Source organism: Crocodylus siamensis, chromosome 2 (genome assembly GCF_052110815.1).
Source record: "Crocodylus siamensis isolate JL-2025a chromosome 2, ASM5211081v1, whole genome shotgun sequence".
Classification (NCBI taxonomy): Eukaryota; Metazoa; Chordata; order Crocodylia; family Crocodylidae; genus Crocodylus; species Crocodylus siamensis.
The window spans coordinates 182624114-182646361 of NC_143396.1; the positions used below are offsets into that span (position 1 = coordinate 182624114).

At 43.1% G+C, this 22248-nt stretch overlaps 1 protein-coding gene and 1 non-coding gene across 7 annotated transcripts in view; both read right to left on the minus strand.

Moving 5' to 3' along the window:
* Window positions 1-22248, minus strand: part of NAP1L4 (nucleosome assembly protein 1 like 4) — a 57220-nt gene that overhangs the window by 31530 nt on the left and 3442 nt on the right. For all 6 annotated transcript variants that reach the window (XR_016440234.1, XR_016440233.1, XM_090032519.1 and 3 more), the window contains exons 2-8: window positions 15944-15975; window positions 12227-12288; window positions 10071-10170; window positions 8997-9138; window positions 4532-4618; window positions 2259-2390; window positions 1437-1508 (exon numbers count right to left, since the gene is read on the minus strand). Coding sequence is in view for 4 of the 6 variants with exons in the window: in XM_090032519.1 (XP_089888645.1) it covers window positions 1437-1508; window positions 2259-2390; window positions 4532-4618; window positions 8997-9138; window positions 10071-10170; window positions 12227-12288; window positions 15944-15975 (627 nt within the window). In the remaining 2 variants the exon portion in view is untranslated. The remainder of the gene's footprint in view (window positions 1-1436; window positions 1509-2258; window positions 2391-4531; window positions 4619-8996; window positions 9139-10070; window positions 10171-12226; window positions 12289-15943; window positions 15976-22248) is intronic.
* LOC149871438 (small nucleolar RNA SNORA54) lies at window positions 4073-4208 on the minus strand. Its single transcript, XR_016440905.1, has one exon. It is a non-coding gene; the product is annotated as a small nucleolar RNA SNORA54 (small nucleolar RNA).

The following is a 22248-nucleotide window of genomic DNA, read 5'->3' on the forward strand; positions in this document are numbered from 1 at the left end:
CTGTGGTAATCCTTCAAAGTTCTGTGAGTTTGATTTCAGTCTCTATGAAGCATACATTTCCATAGTGTTCAATCCAATGCTCGAGTTGTTTTTATCCATCAGTGGTAGTATTTCCATTTAAGTCTTTAGCCAGAGCTGTTTTCTTCTCAACTGGACCAACTGTTCGTTTGATGCTTTTGTACATTCCGTGGCTATGACCCGCATTGGTTGTTTCCTGAATATCATAGGTTTCAGCCAAAAGTCTTGGGCACACCTCTTATCCTCCTTTTGTATTTCTCTTCAATCCTTTCTCAAGGTTTTCTAGAATTACAGTGTTGGAAGATTTCCTATAATTGGTTAGCACAGTCCTTTTGTTCTCCACCTGCGGTAAAAAGGTTTCAGAGTCCTCTTCAAGCCAGTTTGGATTTTTCCCCAAACACTGTTACAGCACCATTGTACATGTTAAGTTTTTAAGCTTTCCCAAGCCTTAGAGGCTGAGGTGTTAGACAAATCTGATTTTACAACTTCATTAAATAGCCTGCATTTTTCTGTCTTTAGGTTTGCTCATGTCTTTGAGGGCAACCTGTAGTTTTGCTATGATGGATCTTCTTGATGTTGATTCTAACTTTGCAGCAGACTAAGGGATGGTCAGTGTCACAGTCACCACTGTGTTAAGACTGCTGGTGCAGGATCTCTTTCAGGTGGTTGCACCTGGTCAGTACTAAATCTAATTGGTGCCAGCGCCCTGACCTTGGATGTTTCCACAATGTCCATCTTGTGATTTTTCTCAACAAAGTAGTTGTTGGTAAACACACAGATTTGGGCTTGCAGAGTTCTAATGCTCAGTGGCTATTTTTATTCATATTACAATTTCCATGTTTGCCCAGAATACCAAACCAATTCTTAAAACTACATCAACAGGGGTTGCCAAGTACTATAATGGTCTCATTTCTGTGAGCTCTCTCAACCTCTTCAAGCTGTTGGTTGAAAATATTACTCTTGTCACTAGCTTGAAGGGTGGGTACACACACTAAACACTGTCATGAAGGTGTTCCATGCACTCTGAGCATCATGAGTCAACCAGATACAGCAATGGAGTTTTCACAGAAAGATAGCACGCTGCTTCTAATGGCAAAGCCTACTCCCTGCTCTCTCCCTTCTCCTGCTGGTTTCCTATGCCAGAATATGGTGCAATTATTCTCTTGGATAGAACCTTATCTGAAAGGGTAATTTCCAATAATGCAGCAATGTCAATTCTGAATCTAATCAATTCATAGGTAATTCAGGGTAGTAACAAGACTAAAAAAGGGCAAGAAAAACTGAAGATCATAAAACCTGGAAGCAATAACTGGTAGCATACCTACACCTTGAGACTCCCTCCAAAACAGGGAGGGGGGAAACAATTTTGAATGGCTGCCTTGCCACTACTGCATCTTATAAAAAAAGTAACTACTCACCATAGGCTGCCCTGGTTCAGAAAATTTAACTTTAATATCCTGCAGATGTTTTAAGATTGGTTCATCATACTCCTAAACAGGGAAAGAGAATGTGAATACACAGTACTTAAGAAAAACAAACTGTACCTTATTGGCTTGTTTCAAAACAATGGCTTAAACATCAAAAATACTAGGTTACTCAAAAGCTTTTAGTTGAAGTTCTGAGGCTGAGATACAAATGCTGGAAAACTAATCACAAGCACAATTTGCCAAATTCTTATTTTTAAAAACTTAATTGCTGATGTTAAAGTAGTACTGTTTCTATCTAATATTAATATACTGGCAAATGAAACCTTTGGTTAGTTATTGGTTTAGCAGTGGAATGAATAAAGTTAACATTTTGGAATAATCTCATGACAACAAGAAATGTTCAGGTAACTTCCATAATGACACTACACTGTTAAATTACTGATGGTACAACATGTCTGTATTGTTTATTTTTTTTAAACCTACTCAAGATGTCTTCATATAAAAACTACCTACCTATCTTTCTGAAATAAGGTGGCAAAAATCAAAAACGGAAACAGTTGTTGTGAGCAGTATGCGGTATGTTTTAACAGGAGACAGAACCAAATGAAATACTAGTTCTCAAATAACATATCTTATCAAACTTTCCGTTGTCTGTACTTTATTAGTGCAGTCTTCCTCAAGTATTTTACTTTAAGGCAACTTTATTCTCAAAAAACCTCACACTTCAGGTACTATCTATTAAAAGGGAAAAAAAAAGGCATAATTTTATGCATAATGGTTAAAAGTAAGCACTACCAAGGGGAATTTTCTTACCTGTACTAATTCGCTTAGCATATCTACATTTCTAAAGATTGTATACCAGAAGTCTGGAATTCCTTTGGGGTTTGCCTCTTCTGTTGTTGCTGCTGCTTTTTCTTCTATTACTACTTTATTTTTCAGGTCTCCCTAGGAAATACATGCAGAAATAATTTAAGGGGAAAAAAAAAAATCACAAACTCTTAAGTTATCAAGTATCTGAATCCTGTTCAATTTGTAAAACTTGTTATTTGGAACTTTACTTAGCTATAATTGCAATGACTGGTTTGGATTAACACTTAGAGATGAAGTCAAATGGAGATAACAGTTTGAATACTTGTCAATTTTGAAGTACATGTACTGCTGCTAGTTTAGAATTCAACCCTTTCAATTCACTTGGAAAAACTGCATACCAGATTTCCAGGTTACTGTATTTTTTTTAAATATACAAAAATAAAAAAAACTGAGGATGCCACACCCCTAAAACCGAACTTTTTTTTTTTTTTGACTTACTATATTATGCCAATTGTGAAGTCCCCCCTAAAAGAATCATAAAAAAAAAGCAACAAAACCAGATCACATGCTCTACTTATATGTAGGGTTAGCTAACCATCAGGTGCCCTTCGGTAGGGACTTTTGCACTAGCATCATTTTTGTGCACATTAATATTAACTAAGAATATTTTTTAGTGCAGTTTTTATTTCAGTATTTTTAGCACATTAATCCTTTTGGTCCTTCCCTTGGTTATTTGAGTCTTCTGTGGAATTCTGTAAAGGTAACAGCAGTTCAAGGTCTATCTGTAGTTACTAACTTATATTCAGAATAAAAAGCAAGTAAACCTGTTTTTCCTAATGGTGATCCTGAAAATGTGGGCTTGACATTATAACAACCAGCCCTCACACTAAGCAGAAATGATCTTTCCAAGACTTCCGTGAAGCATTCTGCAAAACTTCACTGCTTTAAGAATTAATCAGTGATGAGGATATAATAATGAGAAGTACCTATGGAATATGCAAGACAGGCTCAGAGGGACAGCTTTCGTCACCAAATACATTAAAACAATGAATCCAGAGTGAGATTGTATTAATAGGTGTCCCCCAGTGAACACCAAAGAAAAAACAGGCTTCGACTATGAATTAATATTTTGCTGCTTTTCTGCCTACCACTAGGTGGCAGCAAATACACGCCTCCAGAAAACAGATGAGAATAATGAGTAAAGAGCATGGAAGCAATACGTTTCATGTTTTTGGCAATATTTAAAACAGTCTGCAAGAGTAATTGCTGTATTATTATGCAAATATACGCAGACAACAATACAAACTCAAACTGCTTGCAGGCTGCTGGAAGTTACTGAAAGTGGTCCTCAAGACAGGCTGGCAACTTCTGTTAACTGTTGCTACTCATCCGCTAGGTTAGAAACCTTGGTGCACGTGGTAATACTGTAGGTTATCAAAAAACATCTAAGTAGTAAAAAATAAAGAGGGTACTATTTGTGTAGAACTGAGAAAAACTAAAAACCTGAAAAGAAGGCATAGGAGAAAGCATGAAGAGCAAGGCAACCATTTAAAACACCTTGCTTACACCAGAAAGATGTCAAACTTTGACTGTACCCAGTAAGTGAAATATACAGAAGCTATATATTTAGGCAAGCAGCTTTTTAGCTCTCTTATTAGGCTCTTTATAAAATGTAATCTTTTCTGTTGAACAGAGAGTACATAAAAATCCATCTGCCATAATCATTTCTACTAGAGTAAATCCTACTTTACAAGGAAACATGCTAGGAAGTCATAAGCTAGTCACTTACCAAATATGTATTTATGACTATACAAGTCAATTGTATCCCCAAAAATAAAGAGGGTCAGACAGACAGATGAACAGTCCACCTTCTGTTACTTCAGGGATTTAATATAGCACTGGAATGGAACCCATTAGCAGGAGGATACTGCAAACAGGTTACGAACAGTGCAAGCAATAACAGGCCACAGTCATTAAATAGTATCGTTCACTATGTAATTCAGTATGTGTGCTTCTCAATTTTTAAAAACAAATACGTACCTTTAAAATCTGAGGATTTTTGTAGAAGTGAAAATGTAAAATATGAATCAGTTTGAACCACTGACTAAAGTATGTATTCCTGATGTTAAAATCTGATTACCCCAATAGCTCTATACGTAATCTGACAGAAATGATATTTTCAGGATACAAAACTTTGGCTAGTTGTTTTTGCTTACAGAAGATTTGATGAACCAGTATTTATTTCCAAAGTCAACCATTATCTAATTTTTACTCACAGCTAATTTTTCTTCTTCCTCATTTTCACTGTGCCATTCTGACTCTGCATCTGTAGGTTCAGCTTCACCAGTGATAAATTCCCTTCTCTGCAAAAGAAAGTTATATGTTTAAATGGAAAAGGTACTAAAGGCTCCTCTGGGCAAGTTATTCATGTTAATACAGAAGAATAGGAAAGAATACTGAATGTGGTATACTCAGATAAAAAAGTGACTTCTCATACCTTATCAAAAAGCAAGGAAAAGAGTGACCCATGAACAAGGATACACATCTCTGAGTTTGAAAGTAACAGACTTGCAAGTTGCAAGGGTGGTTACTACATCTGTTAAACCAAGGGTATACGCTGAGTGTCCACAGGCTGATCAGTAGGCCAGACCTGGACTGGTACAGTCACAGCACCAGGTCCAGGCAACACACTAGCTCCAAGTCAGGTAGGGTGTGGCATGAAGCTGTACCAGCTCTCCTGTGACATGCAGCACATGCAGCCAGTCCAGCCCTGCATACCACAAGCAGCACACAATGGTTCCAAGGCTCACTGTCCATATGGATCCCAGTGTCAGCATGGGCTGGATTCGATGCTGCACACAACACAGGCTGCATGTGGTACCCTGGACCAACACACTGTGCTGCCTGCAGCATGGGATCCAACCCTCACGCTGCATGCAGCTTGTCTGCTGAGGGCCAGCACAGGGGGTTGGTCCAGGTCACAGCTCCACAGTCAAGATCAAGCCTGTCAGCCATGTTTGAAAACCCTACATTAAAGAGTAAGCTTCATAAAAAAAAAAAAAAACCAGAGCACAACTAAAGTTATTTACACATTTAAAAGTAAGAATAAAAGAAAATGAGGTCTAAGCTTTCAGATAACTGCAAATAACAATTACAGCTAAAAAACCCCACAACAGTTATCCTTGATATTTCTGATAAATTTATGGTTTGCTTACTTTGAACATATATGTAATACTATCTAACAGTTTTGCTGTTAGATAGTCCCTGTAGAACTCCTTTGCTAAGGAGGCCTTTCTACAACAGGAGAGCAGTTTGAGAGTCAAATCCCTTATGCAGAGCAGAGTGGGAATAAAAAGTTCACCTTTGCACCAGAGTAACTGCTCAGTCTAGGTTAGCAATAGTAGAACAGCATAAAGGCTAAGCTGTAACAAACCTAAGGAATGAAAACCAGCCACAGATCCCCAGGGCTAATCCCTTCACAAGCAGGAAACAGAACTGATTCAAGATCACCATCCCAGTTCTCTGTAACCAGAGTAACTCAGTGGTACAGTTCTCCCTGGGTCAGATTCTAGCAATGCAACCAACAATACACCCAATTATTTGGGCACATCTATAGGACAATATTAAAACGGGACTGTTTTACTAGTCAGTTTCAAACAATACAAGATCATTGTTCATAGCAGGCCACAAATTAACATATGTTGAATTCAATTAGCACTGTCGCTCCTTACAGAGCATGGTGCACGCAGTGATGAGTTCTCTGATGGCTGTCAAGTCCAATGCATGAGTATTTAATACAGTCAGTAAAAATAAGTCAGTCTATAATCACCTCTCTCAATTACATAGTATCAGAGCGATATTGTAGCCCTGACAGTCAAGGAATTACAGCAAAGAGAAAAGGTTTCTGTAGGCAATTATTAGTGTGCAGGGCTGGGCAAGGGCAGTGCGCAGCCCAAGGGCCAAAATCTGGGATGTGAGGGCAGTGCTGGCCCCCAGAGCCAAATCCTGGGGTGCACAGGTGAGGTAGGGGAACAGGGGGGCTCAGTGATCTAAATGCAGTTTGGTTATCATTCTTAAAGACCAAATTTTGCAAAAAAAAAGCAATTCGATTAGCTAAAGAAAAGTCAATACATAAAAAAGAGGAATTCTTGTGTTAATAACGTTTGCCTCCTTCATAGAGTTCTGTTTATACCTTAGAACATGAGTACCTTCCAGAAAGAAAAAGGATCTCTTTTCCTACTTTTTTTTTTTTTAAACATAAAACAAGAATAAATTTAATTTCTTAACACTGTCATATGTTAATGTTTTTAGAAACACTAAAATACGGCAACTAGGAACTTGACCAGCTGCTGAATTTCACCATGTAACGTAGTTCAAAAACTCTGCCCACTATCTTCTTTCACACCAGCAAGAAATCATTTGGGAATCAGAAGGATTATCCATGCAGCCCCTTTTTTATTATGTTGTGAAACACAGCCTTTTGGGGGGTTTCCTTTGTTTTTGTTTGCATTTTTCCTTTTTTAAAACAGGATATGTTATTAGCCTGTGTGTGTACCACACCCTACAGAAGACTTGACCAACTGACTAGTGCTCAAATAATTGTATCCATTCAATAACCTAATAAAGGTTATTAGAGATTAGCTAGTATACTATCACATTAATACTTCCCATAAACAGGCAAAATGACCTCCAGTTTTGTAGTACTTAGTGGATTAAAAGGGAAAAAGAAAAAAGGGGGCATTTCACACCATTCTCCAACAACTGCTCTGTGACTGACTAAAGAAGCAATGTAACTCACTCAATTTTTAAAAACAAATACGTACCTTTAAAATCTGAGGATTGTTGTAGAAGTGAAAATGTAAAATATGAAATCAGTTTGAACCACTGACTAAAGTACGTATTCCTGACGTTGAAGTCCGATTACTCCAATAGCTCTATACGTATCTGATAGAAATGATATTTTCAAGATAAAAAACTGTGGCTAGTTGTTTTTGTTTGATGGTGTAGTTGTTCCTGTCTGTAACCTTAGACCAGGGGTGGGCAATTATTTGGGCTGGAGGGCCACTTACAGAGTTTGGCATGCTGTTGAGGGCAGGGGGAGAGGGCAGAGTGCTGACCAAGCCTCAGTCCTTCCCCTCCTTACAGCTGTTTACACTGTGGAACCCACACTCATGGCAATGTATGGGCAGGGAGTAGACTACAGCCCCAGCCCTGAGCGGTCATTGCCCTGACCACCCACCTGGCTCCTGGACACAGTTCCTCACCTGCCCATAGCCTCATCCCATTCACTAGGGCTGTGTGGAATTTCAGCAGCCATTTCATTTAAGGTCATTTCAGCACCTGAAACACTGAATCCGAATCAAAAACGGAAGACTCGGAAATATCTCCGAAATGAAATGAGGCGTCCAAAATGTTTCAGAAATTTCAGTTTTGGAGCCGGATTTGCAGGGAAACAGCTGTACCCCGCTGCCCTGCCGTGCGACTCCGCTCCACAGGGAGCAGAGATCCGCAGCAGGGGTCTCCTTGCCGCTACTGCCCACCCCACACTGCCCCAGTGACCCAGGGCTGCATGGGGCAGGTGGTGGTGGCAAGGAGACCCCCAGCGCAGGTCTCTGCTCCCTGCAGAGCCAGGTCACGCAGCAGGGACCAGCACTGCCCTGCCGTGTGACCGGGCTCTGCAGGGAGCAGAAATCCTCGCCGGGGTCTCCTTGTTGCTGTTGCCCACCCTGCACAGCCCCACGTCACCGGAGCAGCGCAGGATGGGTAGCAGCAGCGAGGAGACTCCCAGCGCGGCTCTCTGCCCCCTGCAGAGCTGAGTCATGTGGCAGGGACCTGCCGGCTTGCTCGCCGCTCTGCACTGCTTCCCTGCCCCGCGACCCAGTGCGACAGGAATCAGAGATTCACGTGGGGGTCTCCTCGCCTGCACAGAGGAAAGGCCCTTCCCCTCCCCCGGACAAGCCACCCACGGCCCTATCCTGCTCCCCACTGGGGCTGGGCAGTAGAACTGTGTGACGTTTCCCTTGCAGCCCGTTTGAAACAATATGGAGGTTTGGCAGAGCTTAACCTCTGAAACAGATTCAGCCAAAATGAAGTGACAGTGATCCAAAATGAAAATCGGTGTCCTCTGAAACAGCTGAATCCAAAACCAAATCGAAACAGTCGTTTCGCAAAGCGCTACCATCTACCTGGCCAAGCACACCATACCCACGGGGATCTGGGGCCAGTCTGCCAAGAGACCACACATGCCCACACCATCCAGCGCCCTTGGCAGCGGGTGCAGGGCAGAGGTGACCAGGCCTGGTGGCAGCAACACTCACACCAGCAGCCAGAAGCACAAGGGCAAAGCTGTATTTTGCCCACTCCTGCCTTAGACTGTGAGAAAAAGAGCCACAGAGAAACTAGAGTTTGGATGAACAGTCTAGATTCTCTAGGACCAAGAGTGGCTAACCTGCAGCACAGGCACCATGACATTGGCATCCACTATGTGGCACATGGCAGACTGGTGAGAGGACAGGCAGCATGGTGGTAGATAGAGCAGGGAGCAGAGCAGCACATCAGGCAGGGAAAAGGGATCAGATCAGTACTCAGAGGGTGGGGGGCTAATTTGTGGCACATCTGCCAAAAAGGTTGGCCTTCACTACTCTTCATAGCCACAGGCAAAATTAGAGGGAGAGGTACAAAATAAAGATTAAAATCAAAACTACAGACAGAAAGAGTTAGCAAAAGATTGAGTCTTCCTACCTTATCAAAGAGAGGCTCATACAGGGCTGCATATTTTCTCTCTAAATCATGAACTTCTTCATAGAATTTAGCTTCTATATGGGCACATTGCACCTGGAGTTGTTTCAAGGCATCAATTCTTCTTTTCACTGCTTTTGGTAAACTAGAAACAAACAATTCTAAGTCTAAAAGGTTAGCTATTTCACCACCATCAGATATTCACTGTGAATTACCCTGGTGTTAATCACACAGAGGTCTGGTGTGCTAATAGAAGCCATGCACATTTCTTCAAAACCCATTTCAAAGTCTGAAAAAGAATCTTTTCCTACCCATGTTTTCCTCAAAGATGTTATCTTCCATTCCATTCCCTCCCCTGTATTTCAAAAAAGCTGAAATTAATATCTTTGTTTATACCCAAGGTTATACAGCAAGAGTTAACTCGTCTATGGAAAAGAAAATGGTGCATTTTGTAGTGAAAAGAAGTATAGATATAGACAAAATTGCACGCACTCACTGCCATCGTTAATTTTCAACTGTTAGAAGTTTATATAAAATAGCTGGCATCCTCCTCTGTAAAATAAGCAAAAGCCTGCAAGACAGAGATGCCCAATTGTGAAACCCAAACTAAAAAAGCCCCAAGGCCCAAATTTAATACAAATCAAGCCTTCCAAAGCTTGTTAGAACCAACTGAGTTGGTTTCAAAGCAAACCCTGAAGTAGACTGAACAAGAAAAGATTATTAGAGGTGAATAAAATTTCAAAACGAGTTGAAACCTTCACTCTATCCAGCTTCGTGGCCCTAGAAAGAACATACATCCTGATGGGGAAGGAAGCAGAAGGATAGCTGCACTGTCAGAAGTGACTGGAAACCCAATTAAGTTTGATAAGGTATCAAACCATGTGAAGTTAAAGAACCAAATACTAAATTAAACCAACTATACTCTTTTGGTTGGGACATCATATCCAAAAACAACTTTTGCACTGCACATTACAGAGGCAATATTCCTTTCTCAGCCATCTCTCTTCCCCTTTATCTCACCTAAAATGTCAGCCTTCTAATTTTTTGTCTTGTATTATTAGCATGCCCAGTACTTACGTTTCAATATAGCTTGAAGGAGTGTGAGATGTGTTATCAAGTCGCTCTTGGAGAGCTGCCAGGACTTGTGGATTTTGCATCACTTGATCGGCTAGCTTTTCTAAAAAGGGACATGCAATAAAATCTGAATATTTGGAGCAAGGTGATGCTCTATTACAGATTTTTATTTTTGGTACTGACTGCACATGTCCACACAAGACACTGACTGCACAGTCGCTCAAGACTACTGCGCTGTAGCCATCACGTGGCAGAAACTAATGCAACGCTACCGCGCAGTTCTCAGGCTACTGCGTAGTCAGCGTCACAAAAAAAGCCATTCATTGGCACTACCATGCAGTAAGGCAGGTTACTGTGCAAGTCATTTAATACTTGTTTATCCAAGCACCAAATGACTGCGCAGTAACGACTCCACAGTCAGTGTCTCGTACACACATGGCCACTAAGCATTTTTGTTTAACTTTTGAATTGTAACTAATCATTTTATTACTGAACTGTTAACAGCAGCAGTACTGGGTCATTTTTTAAACACAGAAGCAAGACAAATGAGCAGATGAATGAATAAGGAAAAAAAAAAGTGTACAAGGATACCAAGTGAATCTTCCACTTGGGATTCCTGTTCAAACCTTGTCACTAAGGCTCACAACTCGAATATGACATCAATGAATTCATCATTTCTCCCTGGAGTCCCAGCTGGCAACTAAAGCATCCCAATGGCCACATTAGCCCCAGCTCTTGAGCCATCCATAAACTGGGCGGGGAGGGAGGGAGGAGAAAAGATCACTAATAGCAAGATGATCTTAGTAGAAAACTACATGTAAAAAGCTTTTCCACCCTTAAGGGTATATTTATTAATGATTAAGGGTGCATCATTGTATTTATATTTTTTTTTTTTAAAAATACATCTTATTTACTCAATTCCAACACAATGCACTTTCTCCCCCTCCCTAAATCAGCCTGTGAGGACAGAAAGAGTGCCATATCTTGTATCCAAGTACCACCCTGGGGCAGGAAGCAACTCAGCTTTGACCCTGGGCTGAAGCTAGAGCTTAGCCGCTGCCTGCTCCAAGCTGGAATGGCTCAGCTGGAAAGAAAGGGATATGCAGATGAGGGGAATGGAAGGGAGATTGCAGCCTGCTACTTCACCTTTTGCCTCCCCCCCACCACCCAGCTGGCCTTTCCCACCTTACTTTCTGCTCTGGCTCCAGTTCCTGTCCCTCCAGCCCTGACCTGGCTTAGCCAGGAACTGCCAACCACTTCCCTCTGGCTGGGCTAAGCATGGTTACTACTGATGCTGAGTGCCCCAATCAGGAACAGAGTTGAAGCAGAAGGTAATGGGAGGGGTCACAGTGTGAGAGACAGAGACAGGCAGCAGGGGACAAGGGAAGGGTCTGACCTGCCCCCCCCTACCACTGCTGCTGCTTTCCCTGTCATAGCAGTGAGGGAAGGAGGGGAAGCAATTTAAAGACAAACTTCCACTAATTAAAAAATTCTATATATGGAAAATGGTCTCATATATAAAAATGTTTAATTGTATATAAAGAAATTGGGGAGGGTCATCTTAAATTCAAAATAATCTTGGATTTGAGTAAATACAGTACGTCACAAGAACGTTAAGATCACAAAAGTCAAGCACCCAAGTTTGGCAATGTGAGAATTCAGGTTGTCTATGCAACCAGAACACAGCCCCTTGCATTGACATATGACACAGACTACTTTAATTTGAAATTTATATTCAGCCAGAGGCCCTTTGCAACTTCACCAAAAGATATTATCTGGCAAAGGCACTTCATGCATGCTTAAAATCTCAAGTATGAAAAAACAGATACACAAAAAAATTGACCATTTAATAATGTTCTCTAATTATTTTCACAATTAAACAAAACTGAATTAGCTGCTTTCCTCTCAACTCTAAAGCCTTTGCTGCTGACCACACTAAAAATGAAAAAGTGTTGAACCAGAAGTTATTTGCGAGAGTGCCATGAGCAAATAAAAAACCTGACGCAAGTTCATCTGGCAAATGTCCCTCAGGCCAGGAAGTACACATATGCAATTTCAGATATTAATATTAAAACTAAAAAATATTTACAAGTTTCAGCACAAGACACAGAATGCTTACCACCCTCAGCAGAATTCTGCAGTTACTTTTTACACTTTACCTTTTTTGTCACTTGTATTTTTAGCAGCTTCCACAGAATCTGAGGCAGCATCTTCTGTTTTACTAAAAAAAAAATTGAGAGTCAGATTCATACACTAGAAAGAATCATGACTTTGATATAAAGCTGTCACTACAGACAGACAAAAATCATGAAAATATCTGGCGTTACTTATGAAACCATGACACTATAAAGCATGATATGAAATAAACAAACATTTAAGCAGGCAGATCCCACTTAAGCAGCGGTTCTCAGCCTTTTTAGACTCAAGGCACCCCTTATAAATTGCCAGATTAGTTTTCACTCATTTTTGTCTGGAGAAAAATAGAGCAATTTTTTTTGTTGCAAAAGAACTTAAAGACCACAGCAGGGCATAATGTATTTAACTCGATGGATTCCTGTTGGACATCTCTAGGTTTATTCTATGAAACACGCTTGCATACCTAACACTGCATGGCGCCCGCGAAAGGATCTCAAGGAACCCCATAGTGATGCATCACCATAGTTGAGAATCACTGCACTACAGGATTTTTTTTGGTCAGTGTCTTTAGATGACTGAGTGAAAAGAACTAGCTTGATTTCTACATGGAGTAACCAAGGGAGCTATATAGTCAGCACCTAATTTTGGAGACAAATTTTTACATGTACTGAACAAACATTGAGTTGTAGCCAGTCTCTCCTGGAGAGGCAGATGCAGGTACCTGGGGCACATACGTGCCCAAGGCTCATTTTCTTTCCTGCATCACAAATACAGAGTCTGGGACTAGAGGGCAAAAAGAGATAAATACTATTATTCCACAGTTTGTCAGCTGCCATTTCCACACCAATTTGTATAATTAATGAATGTATTCAGATGCAATTCCTAGTCCAAGCTGCTTTTTATATTCCCATTTCAAAAAATGGATATTTGAGGTCCCCAGTTTTTCTTTTTTGGGCCATTTCTCTCCAACTTACTAACTCCAATTTTTATGGCATTGTTTTAATAATTTCGGCGGCTAAGACATATGTTTATTTTTAAGCATTTCTTTCAATTTTTATCTATTCACATTTTCAGGATTAAGCATGATTAAGGGTGTGGGGGGCAGGAAATTTAGTAAAATTTAGAACTCCCCCTCCCCCCAACAATTATTAGTGCAGGTTTAAACTGCCAGCTATGACAAATGTAACCAGAGACCAGAAGAGGACAGTAGCACTCTGGAGCTCTGGGAACACAGGCAGAGGCAGCAGCCACCCAGCCCAGGGTGGGAAACAGCTCCTTGTGGCCCCTTAGGGGGTGAGCCCCATCTGGTGGGCACTGGTGGCAGGGTAGCCTGACCCCCTGACAGCCATGGCCTCCAACCCCTCCCAGCAACATGGGGGCAGTGGCTGGGTCCCAGCGGCACCCCTCACACATCCAGTCCCGATCCTGCAGGGGCCAGGCTGGGCTCACTGGGAGTTTGGCACCCTCTCCCGAGCTGGGACCCAGACAGAGTGACCAACTGGCAGTACCAGGCTCCCAGCTTCCAAAAGCCATACCCCTCAACTTCTAGTACAGCCTTACACGCATGGTCCCAGCTCCTGCAGCATCTCCCCCCTCCCCCCCGAGCTGCTGCCAAAGAAGCAGTGTGCAGGTGGCGTAGCCATGGCTCCCCCAACCCAACCTGGGTGAATCCCATCAAACCTATCCATGGGGTGAGTAGCTGGGTAATCCAAGGAAAGTGCTCCTTTCCTCAGCTACAGTGCTTTGACGGATAGTCTCTAATCAGTACTTTAACTAGTCCCATCAGAACACTACTCTGATGCAATTACCTCTCTTGCAGCATGGAAGCCACTTCCTTTCATCTTGCACATTTATTAAGTTAGAGAAAAGGGGGAATTGCAGGTTCTCACAGCAATAAATGAAATTCCACTACAAGTACTGTGGACTACAAACCACCATGATTGGAGATCTATTTTTGTGCTGGTTTCTTCAAAAACAAAACATCAAGCAATAGAGACAGACCACATTCTCCACATCCGTAAAGAATCCAAGAGCTTTGGAAAACCAGTAGTACTTCACCCCCAGTGAAAGTCTGTGTCACAAGGTGCCTTCATCTTTTCAGTTAAAAAGATCGGTGATCTCTGAGACCATGATATGGCTTCCTTCTATAAGATCCAAGGAAAATGGCAAATTTGGAAAAACAGGACACGACAGCTCTTATTTATGGACCACAGGAGCTCAAACTGTTACAGAATTGGTGAAACAAAGTCCACCTGAGCCAAGAAAATAGGAGGTTACAAGAAAACGAAGACCAGGAGCAGTTCAGCTGGAATTCACAGACCACTTTTGACCTTGTAAAACAAGACTTTTTGCACAACAATACGGAAAAATGGATTAACCAAAAATATCTGTAGCATAGTGAATTGTAACAGCAATGGCACCCCTCAGTTATCTAGAGTTCGAGACAGGCATGTACCAATGCCTATATTAGTTTTGGGATTATTTTGAAAATGTATTTTAAATTATTCAAAATTGAAGTCAGGGTTTATCCTTATAAAAAAAAACAAAAAAAACCTAACCACCCCCCCCAAAATCCCAATAACTCTCGCTCTGGGTGGTACGCTGGCTGTAAGAGTCCTTCAAATTCCCCAGCAAAGTAGAGTCTCAAGAATACAGAGGGTAGACCAAAATAAACAAAAGCTGTTGATCTGCACAATACAGACTGTTCTCTATGAAGGGTTCTTCTATTTTTCACACATTTTCTTATTAGAGGAAAATTTTGCAGACCACCTATCCACGCTGTGGCTTACTAGCACCCTTTGACAACTACAGTGACTGTTTACAGAGTAAATGATACAAGACAAGAGAGGTATTTTAGCAGGCTTTAATAAAAATTAGCTAATGGATACAGTAACAAGGCCACACCATTTGAATGGTCAGCAAATAATTTCTAGGCAACCCATAGTTTATGCAGCAGAATTTGAAAATTGCTGAAATTACTCTCTAAACTCACTCCAAGTTCAAACGAGAGAAGCAAGTACAACTACAACTTAAAAAAAAACACAACCAACTTCCTTCTATCAACTAGATGTAATTTCTCACAGCAGTGTGTTCTGATGCTTATACTGCACCATGCCTTACCACCACAAACATGGGTATTTACATGAAACATAAAGTGTAATATTAGAGCATCAGCTTTGCAATGCTTTGTTATTCCTTAATCATTTATTAACAGATTTATTGGTACCTAGATGAAGGAGTCATTCTGGTTGCCAAACCCACACAGAACCAGATTTGCATTGATCATTAAAAAGAGTTTCTGAAGAAATGAGTGAAAATCTAACCTTCAGTCAGTACTTTCCTCTAACTGGAAAGGAACGCCCTAATTTCAACCAGCATGGCAGGGTTTTTTTGTTTTTTTTTTTAAATTTAAAAGCCCCAAAACAAATAACCTCAACTGCAAGGTATTTTACCAACAAGCTGAAAAGTGCTAGCACTACTACTTAAACTACTCTGTTGACCATCTTTAAAATGGGCATTCCCATAACTAAAGATAAACTAAGATAGTTTTTCAATATACTTCATTCTATGAATCATTTGTTCTAACCTGGGTAACCCCAAAATGTCATACATTATGCTATTTTTTGCTTATCCAGGTTTAGCAAGGTTATCTTTACCTAAGAAAGTAACACATCTGGAAACTTCCAGCAAGTGGCAATATTAATTTAAAGCAGATACAGAATAAAAGCAGTCCAACTTACCTGTTATCTGCCATCTGTATGCTTGTATCCACCTACAAGTTAACATTAAAAAAAGTTTAGAAAACTAAAATACTGTTAAATGGTCTTGGATAAAAGTTTCCAAGTAACCGATTAAAACCGATGGATGCCTGCAGTAATAGCTGAAGTATACCAACTTTGCCATATTCTAATAGCCAAAAGGAGGAACTCACATACTGTAAATCTTTCAGTGGAAGTTACTTATACCAAGTATCATCTGAATTTTAGTTTGTAGGTAGAGGTACTCCGATTCATCGGTCCGCTATTGGTTCAGTGTCAATATAAAGAAAATTAACTGCATCAGAAATCAGCTTGATGAGGCATTTATCAGACACATTATCAGCCACATACATGCACCCAGCCACAGAGTAGAACTTAGGCAGTAAAGAGCATAACCCAGCAGTCTGGAGAGCTGCATGCAGCTGGTAAGTCTGGTGTGGTGGAAGGAAAGGGATTGGGGGTGCAGATTAAGGTTCCTGCAGTAAGGGAGGGAGCGGGATTGGAGTTGGGGCAGGTGCTGCCCAGTTGGGGCAGTGTGAGGCAAAGCGGGACACAGGACAGAACCACAGCTTGTCCGGAGGGCATAAGGGGAGGAGGGGCGGCTCCCACTGCTGCGCACATCCCAGGAGGGCAGAGGGGAAAGGTGGGGGTACTCCCAGATCTGTGCGGGGTAGGCTGGGGCCAGGGCTGCGTAGGGCTCTTCCTGACAGGGGCTCGGCAAGCTGCACTTGGGGCAGGCAGTGATGATACTGGGAGGGCAGGGCTGGGGGGGCTATGGCAAATTTTGGAGGGGCTGTAGCCCCACCACTACCCCATAGCCTCCTCCCAGCTCTGAGCGCAGCCCAGCCCAGCCCCACCCCTGCCAGACAGAGCCCGGCACACCCCTGACTTACACAGATCCAGGGCACCACTCCCCACCATGCTCTCTCAGGGTACATGCAACAGCAAGAGCTGCCCCCACCCCTGGACAAGCCAGGGCTCTGTCCTGCACCCCACCCCACCCTGGCTGGGCAGTTTCTGGCCCAGACCCTGCCCCACTCCCTCCTGAACCACAGGGGCCTTGATCTGCCCCCCACCCCCCATGCCCCTTCCACCACAACAACAGACTTATCAGCCAGACACTGCTCTTCAAGCTACCAGGCTGCATATTGGAAATCAGATCAGTATCAGCCAAGACACCTCCTTAAAAACACAAAAAAACAGCTATCGATATTGTCCCCAAAAATCTATCAGTGCACCCCTATTTGTAGGCTGTTGTTTCAGTCCAGGGGTGCTCAAGATTTTGTCCTCAGTGGGCCAGAGGAACGGTATGAGTCTGATCTGCTGGCTCGATCAAGCCTGTGCCAGGATCGGTCCCTAGGGCACAGCACCACCCTCAGGCAGCCCTGTGCACTAGGATCAGGTACCCAAACGAGCATGCAGGGCCTGGGGCTCCCCACGGGTCTGGAAATTTGTCAATGGGGGACCAGGGCCACCACTCCCCTGCTGACAAGTTTCCAACCCCATAGGGAGACCTGCAGGCCACACAACAGCACCAAGGGAAAATACCTCTATTAATCTGAATCTTTCAGAGCATCTGTTTAACATTCAACGTCAGTTTTGAAGAACTAAATCTAGTCAACACCTGTTAGTAGCAAGACATTTGTGCCACAGTGTTCCTAAGTGGCTGTTTCAGTTATTGGGAAGAAATGCTGCTGATAAGAGGCTGTTGCTTTTATCAGGTCCAGCTGCAGATGGATTTCAACACTATTTTGGCTTGTAATCTGTCTTAAGGCATCATAAAACATGAGCTATATACACTAAAAATAACCAAGTTTAGGTATGTTAACAATATGATCTTGTACTGATAAGTAACCTGCCACAAAAATATGCACCCTTCCTTCTCTAAAAGTAACAGGCAAGGAGAAAAAAAAAGTTACAAATAAAACAAAAGAAAGACCTGTCAACTTGTTTATTCCAAGAACAGCATCCTAGCAAGTATCAAGTTATTTGCATATTAATGTGCTTCAGTTTGCAAATCATGAAAGGCATTTCATTTAGTTGTAATAACTGCAGAGACAACATTTTCTCAGTAATCCATAGAGGAAAAATCTGCAGTTGTGCCCATGTTCATGAACAGATATAATTCTTAGTGTTATAACAGTAATTTCAAGCTGCTTTTGCCATATGTTTGAAGAACAGATCACTGGGCTAAAGAGCATAACACAAGTAACACTAAAAAGAGGGAAACCCGATCTGTCAAAGCAAGAGGATTTGGCTCCTGAATGGATGGCAAAATACACTGAAATAAAAGGAAGCTTTATTCAGAAAATATTGGAAGGTGAGAGACGGAAAAAGAAACAAATAAATGAAACACACAAAAACAAATCTTATACTAATGAAATTAAAGCCCTGGTATGAACAATAGCTAGAATCAAGCTTAATGCAGGTTTTCCCCATAAGATCTAAACTAGTTCTGGTGGGAATCCAGAAAGAGGTAAAGAAAATAGGCACAATGTAAGTTGTGAATATATATGTTTGTCAATACACACACACACTTAACCCAGAAACACTTTTTGTACCATCACAAAACCACAAAGGCAGCAAGCTGAATACATAGATACAGCAATGTCAACACCTAGGTGCAACAGGAAACATCAACCAATTACTCAAATTTCAGCTCAAGAGACTTTTTGCTCAAAGTCTGATACAAGGGAGCTCTCCAGAGCAGGTATCTGACTGCTTTAAAACAAAGTTCATGACCTCTATGCAAAGTGAACTAGTATTTATCCCAATTTTCAGTAAACAGCTGCTAGAGAAAATTATAATCACAACTGGCACCCTGACTGGCAGACACAGCAAGGGCCAAGGGCTGCATGGACATTTCAGTTCTTAGAAGTCAGTAAGTAATCAGTGCCTTTAATCTAGATATTTCTGTAAGCAACTACTATGGAAGGGATGGAGTTTCACCCATTTAACATGGCAAGGGTGGAAAGTATTTTTGGATCACACTACAGGAACTACATAGACATGGCAGGCAGTCCACTCATTATACTGAAGAAATGTATAACTGCTTCTAGCAAGTTAATCAACTGTAGAAAGCTGCAAAGTTCGAAGTGGACAGGAAGATGCATTTTGTATGCCAGGTCCTTTTGAATTATTGCAATATTCAATAGAAATAAAAGTCCCTTCCCCTACCAATAAACTAGATAGTCCTGCTTCATGCAGGGATACTGAAGAGAATAAAAGACACGATTACATATGTTCATGATTAATTAAAAAGAACGAGAAACACTTCAGTGTTTGGGAAAGGAGGGTACAGGACAATTTTTCTTCAGGTTTTTTTTTTTAATTTAAATCAGATTTCATTTAAATCAGACTTTTTTTATTAAGATGCTTTAAAAAATAAAGCTAGTTTTAATTTAAGATATGTTAACACTCAAAGATCTCATCATGGAATAGTATATAATTAGAAATAAACAATAATCCCTATGAGACAACATGTTCATGTAACCTTTTTAGAAGTTTTATAAATAAGTGACAACAGCCCATAGACTATATCAGGGGCCCAGTCTCAGAGGGTCCCAGAGACTCCTTTATAGATTAGTAAAGATTAAAGAAAACCACTCTACCCAAAGGGAACTCAGTGCTCAGTCTAGAAGATCCCATTCAGCATCTCTGTGATGCCTAGTTTCAGTTCTCAAACTGTGGATTTCTGTCTTCAGAGATCATAGGCAGACAAGGTTTCATAGTTTCATAGTAGCTAGAGTCGGAAGGGACCTAGGTAGATCATCTAGTCCGACCCCCTGCCTTGGCAGGAAAGAGCACCGGGGTCAGATGACCCCGGCAAGGTGCTCATCTAACTTCCTTTTAAAAATCCCCAGGCTAGGAGCCTGCACCACTTCCCCTGGAAGCCGGTTCCAGGCCCTAGCCGCCCTGACTGTGAAGTAGCGCCTCCTAATATCTAATCTAAACTTACCCTCCGCCAGCTTGTGACTGTTATTCCTGGTCACTCCTGGGAGCGCACGGGGGAACAGGGACTCCCCCAATACCTGCTGATCCCCCCTGACCAGTTTGTAGCAGGCCACAAGGTCCCCCCTTAACCTTCTCTTGTGGAGGCTAAACAGGTTCAGGTCCCGTAGCCTCTCCTCATAAGGCCTGCCCTGCTGACCCCTGATCATACGAGTGGCCCTCCTCTGAACTCTTTCCATATTGTCCACGTCCCTCTTGAAGTGTGGCGCCCAGAACTGGACGCAGTACTCCAGCTGCGGCCTGACCAGTGCTGCATAGAGGGGGAGGATCACCTCCCTGGACCTGCTCGAGATGCATCTGTGGATGCATGACAGGGTACGGTTGGCCTTCTTGACTGCCTCCCCACACTGCCGGCCCATGTTCATCGTGGAGTCAATGACGACTCCAAGATCCTTTTCCGTCTCCGTGCTGGCAAGAGGGGAGTTCCCCAACCTGTAAGTGTGGTGCCGGTTCTTCCTCCCCATGTGCAACACCTTGCACTTATCAGTGTTAAACCCCATCCTATTCTCATCCGCCCACCGTTGCAACCTGTCAAGGTCAGCTTGTAGCCTATTGCACCCTTCTAGTGCACCCACATCCCCCCACATCTTAGTGTCATCAGCAAACTTGAACAGGGTGCTTTCTACCCCCTCATCCAAGTCACTGATGAAGATGTTGAACAGTGCAGGCCCGAGGACCGAGCCCTGCGGAACCCCACTGCCCACGTCCTTCCAGGTCGAGAAGAACCCATCCACTACCACCCTCTGGGTGCGGCCCTCCAACCAGTTGGCGACCCATTTGACTGTGTGGGCATCGACACCACAGTCTCCCAGCTTTTTGATGAGGACAGGGTGAGAGACAGTGTCGAAAGCCTTCCGGAAGTCCAGAAAGACTACATCCACAGCAACCCCTGCGTCTAATGATTTGGTGACCTGATCGTAAAAGGCCACCAGGTTGGTCTGACAAGACCTGCCACTGATGAACCCATGTTGGTTGCCCCTGAGCATGCATTCCCCCGCAGGGCCCTCCTGGATGTGTGCCAGGATAATTTTTTCAAAGAGCTTACCCGGGATTGAGGTAAGACTAACTGGCCTGTAATTTCCCGGGTCCTCTTTTTTTCCCTTTTTGAAGATAGGGACCACATTGGCCCTCTTCCAGTCCTCCGGCACCTCACCAGAGCACCACGAGTGCTCATAGAGCCGCGCCAGGGGTCCCGCAATGACCTCGGCCAGCTCCTGTAGAACCCTAGGGTGAAGATCATCCGGACCAGCAGACTTGAACACGTCCAGCCTCTCCAGAAGTACCCTAACTAACTCCTCGCTAACCCCTGGCCCAGGCGTGTCTCTCCCGGGGCCCGAGGGGGGCCCAGCAGGGAGGTGGCTGAACTGGTCCCTACTTAGGAAGACAGAGGCAAAGAAATCGTTAAATATGTCAGCTTTGTCATCTGGCGTGACGACTAAGTTGCCCATCGCGTCCTGCAGGGGCCCCACATTACCCGGGACCCTCTTTTTACCCCCTATGTATTTGAAGAAGGACTTCTTATTGTCCTTAATCCGGGAAGCTAGTCCTATCTCCATCTCTGCCTTGGCCTTCCTGACTGCCCCCCTACATCCTCGGGCGACTGTAACATAGTCCTTCTTGGTGATGACCCCATCCCTCCATTGGGTGTATGCCTCCCTTTTAGCAAGGAGACATTCCCGGATGCTCCTAGTGAGCCATGGGGGTTTATGTGCCCTCCTGCTCCCTTTGACCCTTGTTGGGATTACCTCCCTTTGGGCATGGAGGATTGTCTCCTTAAGGAGCAACCACTCACCTTCGACATCTGATTCCCTTCCCCTCTGGGTCCTCAGCGCTTCCCCAACGATCCTCCTTAGCTTGTTGAAGTCAGCCCTCCTAAAGTCTAGGGCTGTTGCCTTGCTGCAGCCCTTTGCCACCTTACGCTGGATGGTGAATTCCAGCAAGCGATGATCACTGTCTCCCAGGTGGCCCATCACCCACAGCCCCCTCACCAGGTCATCACCCGTGGCCAGCACCAGGTCCAACAAGGCGTCTCCCCTGGTGGGGCTGTGCACCTCCTGGGTTAGATGGAGGTCCTGCACTCTGGCTAAGAACCGACGTGAGCGATCAGACTTGGCTGACTGCTCTTCCCAGCAGATGTCTGGGAAGTTCAGGTCCCCCATGATGACCACATCCTTAGCCCTCACTGCCTCTGCGAGCTGACCTAAGAATTCCTGGTCGAGCTCTTCTCCCTGGTTGGGAGGTCTATAGTAGACTCCCACCGTTAAGCCTCTATCCCC